The sequence below is a fragment of the Dipodomys ordii genome, unplaced genomic scaffold (genome assembly GCF_000151885.1).
Source record: "Dipodomys ordii isolate 6190 unplaced genomic scaffold, Dord_2.0 Scaffold35, whole genome shotgun sequence".
Lineage (NCBI taxonomy): Eukaryota > Metazoa > Chordata > Mammalia > Rodentia > Heteromyidae > Dipodomys > Dipodomys ordii.
The window spans coordinates 8826020-8838446 of record NW_012267251.1 but is presented as its reverse complement, the minus strand read 5'-3'; the positions used below and the strand labels follow the sequence as shown (position 1 = coordinate 8838446).

General features: G+C 42.8%; 1 protein-coding gene across 1 annotated transcript in view; it reads left to right on the top strand.

Moving 5' to 3' along the window:
• Positions 1 to 12251, top strand: part of Klhl12 (kelch-like family member 12) — a 37444-nt gene extending 25193 nt beyond the window's left edge. Inside the window, exons 7-13 of the mRNA XM_013017313.1 lie at positions 1369 to 1483; positions 3714 to 3820; positions 6290 to 6485; positions 8235 to 8393; positions 8683 to 8781; positions 10310 to 10496; positions 10678 to 12251. Of these exons, the coding sequence (XP_012872767.1) occupies positions 1369 to 1483; positions 3714 to 3820; positions 6290 to 6485; positions 8235 to 8393; positions 8683 to 8781; positions 10310 to 10496; positions 10678 to 10804 (990 nt within the window). The 3' untranslated portion in view covers positions 10805 to 12251. The remainder of the gene's footprint in view (positions 1 to 1368; positions 1484 to 3713; positions 3821 to 6289; positions 6486 to 8234; positions 8394 to 8682; positions 8782 to 10309; positions 10497 to 10677) is intronic.
• The last annotated feature ends 176 nt before the right edge of the window (positions 12252 to 12427 follow it).

Below are 12427 nucleotides of genomic sequence, written 5' to 3'. Positions count from 1 at the left end.
AAAAAGAAAAAAGCCGGAAGTGGCACTGTGGCTCAAGTGGTAGAGCGCTAGCCTTGAGCTGAAGAGCTGAGGGACAGTACCTAGGCCCAGAGTTCAGGCCCCACTATCGGACCCAAAAAGAAAAAAAAAGAAAAAGAAAATCACTATGTGCATTCACTTGAGACCTTTTTCAACCAATAGATATGTACAGTGGCCCATGCTTGTTATCCTAGCTGTGTGCAAGGTTGAGTTTGGGAGGAGTCCTGGTGCCAGGTAAACCCAGACAGAAAACCTTGAGACTTTTTGAGAAAGAAGCTGGCGTAGTAGTGCATATTTGTCATCCCAGCTACAATGGGAAACCTGAAACAGGTTGATCACAGTCCAGGCTCACATCTGGCAGGAAGCAAGGTCTTATCTCAGAAAAGGGCTAAAGGTGCAGCTCAGCAATAGAGCATAAGCCCTGAGTTAAACCTAGAGCCAAAAAAAAGTGTTTTTTCAACTTAAACTCATTGTGTTTTCAGAATTTTTTATTTGTGATACTAGAGGTTGAACCTAGGGCCTTACACATTGTAGGCAAGCTTTCTATCACTGAACTATATTCCTACCCCCTTACATTTTTGCAAGTCTCTCTGTATAGCCAGGGGTAACCTTGAGCTCCTTAGACTGACTTTGATCTCAAGACTTTCTTGCTTCTGCTTCCCAGTGCAGAGAAGATGACAGGCATCCACCACCACACCTGGCATCAATGTTTTCATAATTTTTATCACAAGTATCACCTGTGTTACCTGGACTGTATAATGGGTAAACACTGATTTATATCTGTATGTTATAAATCATTGAATAAGTTCCTTCTCTGGCCCACTCTGGATCTTTCTAAAAGTTAACCACAATGACAGTTTTATCATTTGCTTTAAAAGGTTTCCAGCTGGTTAGTGTCACATCTCAAACTCATTTGTCCTATTTGTAATTTTTCTTGCAACTTATACATATATCCATGTCCAGTTCTTTCATTGTGGTTGGTTAGGTACACAGACTCTGAAGCCAGAATAGGGTATGAAACCCCACATCCAGCACTTCCTAAGTGAACCTTAAACAGATTAATTTTTTTTAATTTTTGGTCAGTCATGGGGCCTGGGTGCTGTCCCTCAGCTCTTCAGCTCAAGACTAGCACTCTACCACTTGAGCCACAGCGCCACTTCCGGCTTTTTTCTTTTTGCTTATGTGGTGCTGAGGAATCGAACCCAGGGCCTCATGCATGCAAGGCAAGAGCTCTACCACTGAGCCACCTTCCCAGCCCTATATTGTTAATTTTTTATGTGTCCTTTTTCTTTCAGTATTAGACATTGCCCTTGTGGCTCACTGTACTAAGTACTCACTGTACTGTTTCAGCCTTTCATCCGCTGTAGCTTACAGTGCAGAGATCTAGTTGATGAAGCAAAGAAGTTCCATCTGAGGCCTGAACTTCGGAGTCAGATGCAGGGACCCAGGACAAGGGCTCGTCTAGGTAAGTTGGCATCTTGGCAGAATGAGGGATGATTTTCAACTACCTTTTACAGGGAACACAATATAGTTGAAATGAACATTCTATATTATGTACAAAAACCTCTTTGCAGATCTGTTTTTAATCTTTGTTGTCTTATCTTAGACAAGTCACTGCCATTCTAAGCTTTACTTCCTCTAACCTAAGAATATCTTCACTATCTCTGTCTCATATCTGTTCTGGGATTATAGCAGGTAAGTACAAAAGGACTTCATAAATTGTCAAGTATTATGTGTATGGTACAACTTTATTTCAGCTTTTTTAGATCTGTGCTTGATAGATTAACTTGAATGCCATGTTGTAAGTGGTATGTTCTCAATCACCTCTCCCCTTTCCTTGTGTATGTTAGTTTTGCCCATTCTAGAATGAAAAGAGGAAGGACTTTTGGGCACATAAAATTGCACTAATTAACTAGGAGAGAGTGAGGGAAGGGGTAACGTTATCAAAAAAGAAATGTACTTGTTTCCTGACTTACATAACTAATCCCTATATGCATCATCTTTAAAATAACAATAAAAAAGAAAAAAGGAAAAAATTACATTAATATTAAAAGATCCTGCCTTTAGACAATTTGCTTCTCCAGATGGAATGTGGCTGCCTGCTGGGACCTGTTAGGTCACTTTGGAGAAGGGGCTACTTTGTTTAGTAAGTATACAGGACAGGTACCCTCTTAGAAAATGAGCTTAACTACATGGCTTATATTTGTTGCCAAGAAAAATTTCAGTGATCTGCTATACCCATCACCCAATTTCAACAATGATCAACTCACTGCTAATTATCAGAATTCCAGACACAATATAATTCTATTTCAGTATATCATACTTTAGTGTGTGTCTCTAAACCACACAGAATCCCTATTAACACATGTGAAAAACCACATGTGAAAATACGTAGCTATATGTGGTGCTACATATCTGCAATTCCAGCACATGGGAGGTAGAGGCAGGGAGATCATGACTTCAAGGCTAGCATAGGCTACATAGTAAGACCCTGTCTCAGAAAAACTGAATAAAACACATAGCATACAGAATTCCTACTGTCATCATTAGATATCAAATACATATTTGCTTAATTTCTTACTGCAATTATTTGTTGTCTATTTTTTGACATTTCATTTCTTCAAATCAGGATTAGCCCTAAATTCACATATTATTCTGAAAAGCTTCCTTTCAATAAATTTAAAAATTTCACTTCATTGCATAAGTTAAACACATTGCCACTTACCTTACTTTTGTGGCACCACTGATTCTCTTTTGGGAAGCAGATTTTCACAAAATTAAGACCAGGGAAACATACAGCAGATCGCACAATGATCTAAACACAACCAACAGTAACATAAGACTCAGAATAAATAAATAAGACTCTGAACTGATTGCTCCCAGTTATCTGACCTACTTTAGAGTGGACAGTGTGTTTGTGGGAACCCTATAACAAGAAACACCTTTGGTGTATTTTTTTTCCTATTGGATAATTTTGGGAAGGTGAGCGTATTACAGAGAATAATTTAGACAGCCTGAATCTTCTGTATGGTAAACACCAAGATAATTTTTTTCATTTGATGGCTGGAAGATCTATCTGTAAAAGATCTTTGTAAGTTTCAGCACTTGAGCATCCATTTTTCTGTTTACCAACAAGGCCCCACACCTGATTCTAACAGGTACTTTTGGGGGTATATATGTGTAAGAAGTGTTCCTTTAGCTGTGTATTAATGCTTTTGAGGGTTCACTTATGTTCTGTGATAATGCACATTGTATATTGAGTATTTTTACAAGGAAGATGTTTGAATGTATTTCAAATAAATATGTGTTTGTTTTTGGTCAGTCATGGGGCTTGAACTCTGGGCTTGGGCACTGTCCCTCAGCTCTTCAGCTCAAGGCAAGCGCCCTACCACTTGAACCACAGTTCCACTTCTGGTTTTTGAGTGGAGATAAGAGGCTCACGGACTTTCCTGCCCGGGCTGGCTTTGAACTGAGATCCTCAGATCTCAGCCTCCTGAGTAGCTAGGATTACAGGCGTGAGCCACCAGCACCCAGCTTTAAATATGTATTTTTTTATTTTGAATATATATATTCTTCTGAAAAACAAGCAAAATTTTATCAGTTGGTTCCTAAGCCTTTGCCATTAACTTATCTTGCAACAAGGTTGCCAGATTGCAAGAAAAAGTAACCTTTTCCTCTCCTACCTCTATCTTCAGGAGCCAATGAAGTGCTTTTGGTGGTTGGAGGCTTTGGAAGTCAGCAGTCTCCTATTGATGTGGTAGAAAAATATGATCCTAAAACTCAGGAGTGGAGCTTTTTGCCGGTAAGTAATGGTAGTACCATTTGTGGGTGGAAAGCGTAAGTGTTCTCATTCTCTGATTCTAGATCATAACTGCTTCAGCTAGGAGAGTAAAGCCTGCTGATAGCCTAATGTTCCAACCAGTGGTATATGAATACAGTAGATCCTAAACAGTGGTTGACTGTTTAGATTACAATGTTCTGCCATAAAAACATCAGTGGCCTATTCAGATTTATTCATTTAGACACTCAACATCCTCCATTGGTCCTGCCAAGTTAAATTATACTACATCAAGTGATCATTTGAAATAAGATGGTATCTTTCTCCCTCAGTTTAGTAAAGCAGGTCCAATGGAACTTATTTCTATTTCAATGCTGAATGAACAATAATAGTTGTGAAAATCCGTTCCCCCCACCCCACCCAGTCCTGGGGTTTGAACTCTGGTCTTGGTTACTGTCCCTCAGCCTTTTTGTGCTCAAGGTTTTACCACTTGAGCCACAGCACCACTTCTGGCTTTTTCTTAGTAGTTTGGTAAGCATCTCACAGACTTTTCTGCTGGGCTGGCTTCAAAACATGATCCTCAGATCTCAGCCTCCTGAGTAGCTAGGATTATAGGCTTGAGCCACTGGCTCCCTGTGTGGAAATCTTGTTGTGGGGCTTGAACTCTGGGCTTGGGCACTGTCCTAGTTCTCTTCAGCTAAGGCGAGTGCTCTACCACTTGAGCCACATTGTCACTTCTGGTTTTCTTTTCTTTTTTTTTTGGGTCCGGTCGTGGGGCCTGAACTCTGGGCCTGGGCGCTGTCCCTCAGCTCTTCAGCTCAAGGCTAGCACTCTACCACTTGAGCCACAGCGCCACTTCCGGCTTTTTTCTTTTTGCTTATGTGGTGCTGAGGAATCGAACCCAGGGCCTCAGGCATGCAAGGCAAGCGCTCTACCACTGAGCTACCTTCCCAGCCCCGTCACTTCTGGTTTTCTAGTGGTTTATTGGAGATAAGAGTCTCATAGACTTTCCTGCTGGGGCTGGCTTTAAACCGTGATGCTCAGATCTCAGAGCTAGGATTACAGGCGTGAGGCACCGGCACCCTGCCTGTGTGGAAATCTTTTGAGCAGTCCTCCTACCCTTTAGATTTTTGAATCATGGCCCTTAGTAATGTGCTAGTACTTTTCCAGTGTATGGAGGCCTATCAGTTTCTTAGTTCATAGCCTTCTATAAAGAAAAGAGACACTCGGATAGGTGGAAACCATGAGGTCTTTGGGAACATTGGAACAAGGCAAAAATGTGCCGAAGATTTGCATCTTTTCTTTTTATATGTGTATGTCTGTCTTGGGCTTGAACTCAGGCCCTTGACACTGTCCCTGAACTTCTTTTTGCTCAAGGCTAGTGTTTTACCACTTGAGCCATAGCTCTACTTCTGGCTTTTCTGGTAATTTATTGAAGATAAGAGTCTAGCAGACTTTGCTGCCCTGGCTGGCTTCGAACCATGATCCTCCAATCTCAGCCTCCTGAGTAGCCAAGATTACAAGTGTGAGCCACTGGCATTCAGTGACTTGGATCTTTTGAAGCCCCACAATGAGTGTTTTTTTGTTTTGTTTTTGGTTTTGTTTTTGGTTTTGGTTGGTCATTGGGGCATGAACTCTGGGCCTGGGTGCCAGCCGTCCCTCAGCTCTTCAACTCAAGGTGAGAGCTATTACCACTTGAGCCACAATGCCACTTCTGGTTTTCTGATGGTTAATTAGAAATAAGAATCTCACGGATGTTTCTTGCCTGGGCTGGCTTTGAACCATGATCCTCAGATCTCAGCTTCCTGAGTAGCTAGGATTATGGGGGTGAGCACCCAGCTACATTTGTTGCCACTGCCACCTCCTCCTCTCCCCGCCCCCACCCCCCCTGCTGTCCTGGGACTTGAACTCTTGGGCTGGACACTGTCCCTAAGCTTTTTGTGCTCAAGGCTAACACTACCATGTGAGCCACAACTCTTACTTCCAGCTTCTAGTTAATTGGCGATATGAGTCACCAGGGCTGGGAATGTGGCTCAGTGGTACAGTGCTTGCCTAGCATGCATGAAGCCTGGGTTCGATTCCTCGGTACTATATAAACAGTAAAAGCTGGAAGTGGTGCTGTGGCTCAAGGCTTTTGCCTGAGCAAAAGAAGTTCAGGGACAGTGCCTAGCCCCAAAGTTCAAGCCCCAGGACTGGGGGAAAAAAAAGTCTCATGGACTTCCTTGCCTCGGCTTGCTTTGAACCATGATCCTCAGATCTCAACTTCCTGAGTAGCTAGGACTACAGGTGTGAGCAACCAGCACCTGGCCAGTGAGCCTTTTGTTTGGTAGGTAGTCTGCTAGAGGCCACTTAAGGAAGAACTGCTGGCTCAAGGAGGGTTCATGGTAACAAAGAAGCAGAGAGACATGTAGATAAAAACAAAAGGATAGCTAAAGGTAAGGCCTGAAACTTGCTTCACTGAAATGCTCTGTACTCTTCTCTCCCAATGTCAAGAGCATCACTCGCAAGAGACGCTACGTAGCCTCAGTATCCTTACATGACCGGATCTACGTAATTGGTGGCTATGATGGCCGCTCCCGCCTCAGTTCAGTGGAGTGTCTAGACTACACGGCAGATGAGGATGGGGTCTGGTATTCTGTGGCCCCTATGAATGTCCGACGAGGCCTTGCTGGAGCTACCACCCTGGGAGGTAGGCGTGGCTTCCAGGCAACGTTTCCATCTTGTAGCTGGTCAGTATTCTTGCCTCTCTTATTTTCTGGCAGGAGTATGAAATATGGAGGATAAGTTGGTAAGATCAGATATTCCATTTTGTTTTTGTAAATATCAAATTACAGAAACTGTTTCATAATTGTGAATATTTCAACACTGACTGCAGAATTGGTCATTCAGGTTCCATTGCATTATACGGGAACTAACACTTAATTGTAATTTCACACATTACTATGTTAGTCTTCAAATGCTTTTTTTTTTTTTTTTTTTGTACCAGTCTCAGGACTTGAACTGAGGCCTGGGCATTGTTCCTGAGTTTTTGTGCTCAAGGCTAGCACTTTACTACTTTGTGCCACAGCTCCATTTCTGGTTTCTTGGTAGTTAATTGGAGATGAGAGTCTCACAGACTTTCTTACCCCAGGCTGTCTTAGAACCATGATTCTCAGATCTCAGCCTCTTGAGTAGTGAGGATTACAGGGATGAGCCAGGAGTACCTGGCTTCAAATGCTTTTAAGAATTCATCTTAAGCTGGATGTTAGTGGTTCTTTAATCCTACTACTCAGGAGTCTGAGATCTGGAGGGCCATGGTTCAAGGCCGTTCTGGGAAGAAAAGTTCTCTTATACCAACTCCAAATAATCAACAAAAAGCAAGAAGGAAGGCATGGCTCAAGTGGTAGAATCCCAGCCTAGGACGTACAAGGTCCTGCATTTTAACCTTAGCACTACCACCAAAATAATAAATAAAATTTTTCTTTTTACAGCATCCTTCTCCCCTCTCATTCTCCTACCCCCTTCCTTCCTTCTGTATTCTTTCTTCTTTTTCTGTCAATCAGGGGACTTGATCTCAGGGCCTAGGCACTGTCCCTGAGCTGTTTTATTCAAGACTAACACTCTTGGGGGGGAGAGAGGTGTATAGTTGAGGAGGTGGGAGGGATGGGATGGTAGGGGAAAAACAAAGGAGACAACAATGCTGGATAAGAAATGTACTCATTACCTTGTTCATGTAACTGTAACCCCTCTATACAGTATTTTCACAATAAAAAACTTAATTAAAAAAAAAAAAGACTAGCACTCTACCACTTTGAGCCACAGCTCCACTTTCAGTTTTTAGGTGGCTAATTGGAGATATGTGTCTTGTGGACTTTCCTGCCCAAGCTGGCTTCAAACTGCTGTCCTCAGATCTCAGACCTCCTGAGTAGCTAGGATTACAGATATGAATCTCCACTGCCCAGTTTCTCCTTTGATTTACTGTGCAACCCAGGCTGAGCCTCCCGCCTCTATCATGAGTGATTATAGCCATGCACCACCACATCGAGCCTATGCAATTCTTTTAATGTCTGAGCTGTGCTATTTTTCTTGTCTCTGAGACTCAAATGATTTATCCCATGAAGAAATACTATGCTGTATCAGTGGCTCACGCCTGTAATCCTGGCTCCTCAGGAGGCTGAGATCTGAGCCCTACAGGAAAGTCCTTGAGCCTCTTATCTCCAATAAACCACTTAGAAAACAGGAAGTGGTGCTGTGGCTCAAGTGGTAGAGCACTTGCCTTGAGCTGAAGAGCTGAGGGGGACAGCGCCCAGGCCCAGAGTTCAAGCCCCATCACTGACAAAAAAAAAAAGAAAAAAGAAATACTACGCTATGCCTCCAGATATCTGAAGGACCTGTGGGGAATATGTAGAGAAAAGAGTTCTCCTTATTTAATAGTGTGTGATTTGTTCATTCTGAACAGATATGATCTACGTCTCTGGAGGCTTTGATGGAAGCAGGCGTCATACCAGTATGGAGCGATATGACCCAAACATTGACCAGTGGAGCATGCTGGGAGATATGCAGACAGCTCGAGAGGGTGCAGGACTGGTTGTAGCCAGTGGAGTGATATACTGTCTAGGTACTCAGTGTGGGATGAAGGGATGAGAACCTGGGTTGGTGGCTCTGGGTGGATCCTCTCTTTTTTTTGCCAGAATTAAGTTTATAGGCATCCCTCTCCACAGCCTATACTCTTGCTCAGTATATTCTTCATTAACTGGCATTATCAGAAAAAAGTAGAACACTAGTTTTTCTCTGGGTTATTAGAACAAAATAGCAAAATTAAATTAACAGAATCAGGTAAAGCACTCAGAGAAGGCCACCTTCGACTTACCCTTTTTTTCTAAAATGATCTCTACTTTGTCTTCTAGGAGGATATGATGGCTTGAATATCTTAAATTCAGTTGAGAAATATGATCCCCATACAGGACACTGGACTAATGTTACACCAATGGCCACAAAGCGTTCCGGTAAGACCAAATCTGAGGAAGCCCATGATAAACCAGGTGGATAGTGTGGTCACAGAATAGGGTGTCAATGAACCAGAGTTGTAGTTCCTGTTCCCTGGGAACCTGTATAAAATTAGGAGTCAGATTCTAGTCTTCTCTGTGCATTTCTCTTCTCTAAATGTTAGTGATGATTAAAAAAAAAACAAAAACTTTTAACTTGATTGTAAATTTGAGGAAAGCAGCTTTTTTCTGAATTTTTCTCTCTTCAAAACTTGGGTTTGAATTGCTAGGCAGGTGATTTACCACTTGTATAATTTCCCCTCCTTGACCCCCCTCCCAAATCCTTTTTAAGATACATATATATTTTTTAATTTAATTCATTTTTGCCAGTCTTGGGTCTTGAACTCAAGGCCTGGGCACTGTCCCTGAGCTGCTTTTACTCAAGGCTAGCACTCTACCACTTGAGCCACAGGGCCACTTCTGTTTTTTTCTGTTTATGTGCTACTGAGGATTAGAATCTAGGGCTTAGTGAATGCTAGGCAAGCACTCTACCACTAAGCTACCTTCCCAGCAACATTAGCTATTTTTCAAATAGAGTCTTATGTTTATGGCTGGCCTGGATCCTCTTATTTACACATCTCATGTATCTGGGAAGACAGGCATGTACCATCATACCTGGCTTATTTGTTGTCATGGGATTTCAAACACCTTTTTCTGGGCTGGCCTTAAACCACCATCCTCCCCTTCTGAGTAGCTGGATTATAGACATGAGCCTCTGTGCTTTGCTTTTTTTTTTTTTTTCCTCCTTCTTTCATTTACCTGGTGTAATTTTGTGTATTGAGTACTTGATAAGTAAATGTTTATTAAACATAATCTTGGGTCTGGGAATGTAGCTTAGTGGTAGAATGCTCACCTAGCATGCACATAGGCATAGGATTCTTCAGTACCACATACACAGAAAAAGCCAGCAGTGGAGCTGTGACTCAAGTGGTAGAGGGCTAGCCTTGAACAAAAAAGCTCAGGGATAGTGCCCAGTCCCTGAGTTCAAGCCCCAGGACTGCCCCCCCCAAAAAAAATCATCTTTAGTGTAATATAATGAGTAGCTATTACTGTCACTGAGAGGTAAATAAAAAATTTTGGTACTGGGGACTGAACCCAGAGCCTTGTTTATGGAAATGAAGTGCTCTGCTTCTGAGCTAAATCCCTATCCCTTTTTTGATGTGGACTAGGCTGAGAAGAAAGAAAAAGCACTATACAACTCTAGTTTATATCTGTCCTCTAGATAAAAATGCCTCAGAACCATAGTCACAAGTCCTTTTCTTCCTTTTACCTGTGCTGATTCCCTTCTTTCCTTCCTCCCTTCCCTCCCAAGTGAAGAAGAGGATAGTTGCAGTTTGTTCACAGATGGAGTGACTTGTGCTATACTATATTACTCTAAACCTGTCTGGACCATGCCCATATCTCATCTAGCTGTTAGTGACTATGTTGTTTTAAAATTCAGATGCTAGACTTAGTAACATTCATTTGCTAATACCCTCTTTTTCCCCAGGTGCTGGAGTGGCCCTACTGAATGACCATATTTATGTGGTGGGGGGATTTGATGGTACAGCCCACCTCTCTTCTGTTGAAGCTTACAATATTTGCACTGATTCCTGGACAACTGTCACTAGTATGACCACTCCACGATGCTATGTAGGGGCCACAGTGCTTCGGGGAAGACTCTATGCAATTGCAGGGTGAGGATTCAGAGACAACTAGGTACTCATCATGCCTCCAGAGCAAGAGTATCTGTGAGGCGGTCCTCATTTTGGAAGTCATGGTTTGGGTTGGGGGAGACATTGCCAGGGATGACTTTAATAAGGACTTATATTAGAAGGACTAGGTAGCTCATTCCTTTCTGTTGCTTTTCCCCCTCAGATATGATGGGAATTCCCTGCTGAGTAGCATCGAGTGCTATGATCCTATCATTGACAGCTGGGAAGTGGTGACGTCCATGGGAACCCAGCGCTGTGACGCGGGGGTGTGTGTACTCCGAGAAAAGTGACCACTGTCGGAGCAGCATCCGGAGCTAGCAACCAGTCCCAGGGACACTTTGTGGGAGAACCAAGGATCCTTTTCAGAATGTCTGTATCTCACTGTGTGCACAGGGTGATTACAGGCACCAGTGCAGTGATGATTGTATGTATTTGACTGACCCACTCTCTCTCTTGTGCTGATGGTATCCCTCTGAAGGGTGAGTCACAGATGCTCCAGGGAAGAGAATGTACATTGAACGGGTGTGAGACCAGGCCTTGCCTCCCTCTGGTCTGGGGAGCACTTCCTTGTCCTTTCTCACGTACCTTGTACTTGGGAGAATATATGTATATGTGTATGTTGTGCCTCGTATATTGCAGAGAACTCTGAGTATGGCCTGCTACAGGGGACAGACAGTAACCAGCCTAGATCATTGGAAGGATACCAACTTGCATAACTTGGTAAAAGCCAAGTCTTTCCTTTTCAATCTTTTTTCCATGAACAAATATGTTTTCTAACCTACAGGTAGCTAGAGGCACCACAATTCCATTCTTGAGGAAAATGAAGGGAGAGCCTATCAAGTTGGAGGTTAAGGGGAGAGATTCATATTATGCTCTCTTAGGGAACAGGGTTGGTACACCAAAAACTGAGGGTAGAGAAAGTAACCTGCAAATGAACTCGATGGGACGCAAGTGAGCCTGGAGCACCGCTGAAGGGAGCCTGGAGGACCGAGAAGGATGTACTGTTGGAAGGATCTTTTTATTTCCCCAAGGTCTTTCTAAAGTAGAGTGGTGAGCATCTTGGCACTGAAGACTGTCAGAGATTACAGATGAATCCATTGTTGAGAGAGGAGAGGACAGAAGTGCGGGAATTCAGTGTACCTGGGGATAAACTACAATGTCTTACTCCCTGCCAGGGCTCATGCAGCCATGGCACTGTTTGTCTTGAATGGGTAAATGACCATCTTTTGTTGTTGTTGTTGAATCACATACTGCTATATTACTACACTCCACACTTATTTATTTGGGGATGGGTTGGGGGTGTCAGCAACCCAGAAGTTCAGCTACCTGATTACTGCCTCATTCTTTCAAGGGTTTACTTCTGCTGAGAAGTGTTTTTCCTGCTGTGTGTGGTGCGTTTAGTTCTCTTCCTGCTACAAGTTACACTTTGTTGTCTTTGGAATGAATTGTATTCATCTCAAGACAGGATAACTAAGGACAACCAAAATATTTCTGTTCATTCCCGTACCTGTGCTATCGCTATTTCTGAGCTGTTCTTCAAGGCTCCTCTATATCTCGCAGTGATTTCTTGCTTTATGAGTGCTGGCAGTGTGGGAATGTGATAACCTAAACAAGGTTGCCCTTTCCCTTTGCTCTGGAATTCCATTTTTTCCTGCTGTCCCTAAGTTGTATTGACCTATGGAGTTAATTTCCTTTGTATTTTTTTAAGAAAATAATAAAAATCGGCTGTTTCAAATACTTTTAAGAGAGTTTGTGGCTAACTAGCTCTGCCTTCAGAAATCAGCCTGTTCACCTCATGTTTGCTTACTAGCTCTGCTGTTTCTTTTTTTTTTTGGTCGGTCGTGGGGCTTGAACTCTGGGCCTGGGCGCTGTCCCTCAGCTCTTCAGCTCAAGGCGAGCACTCTACCACTTGA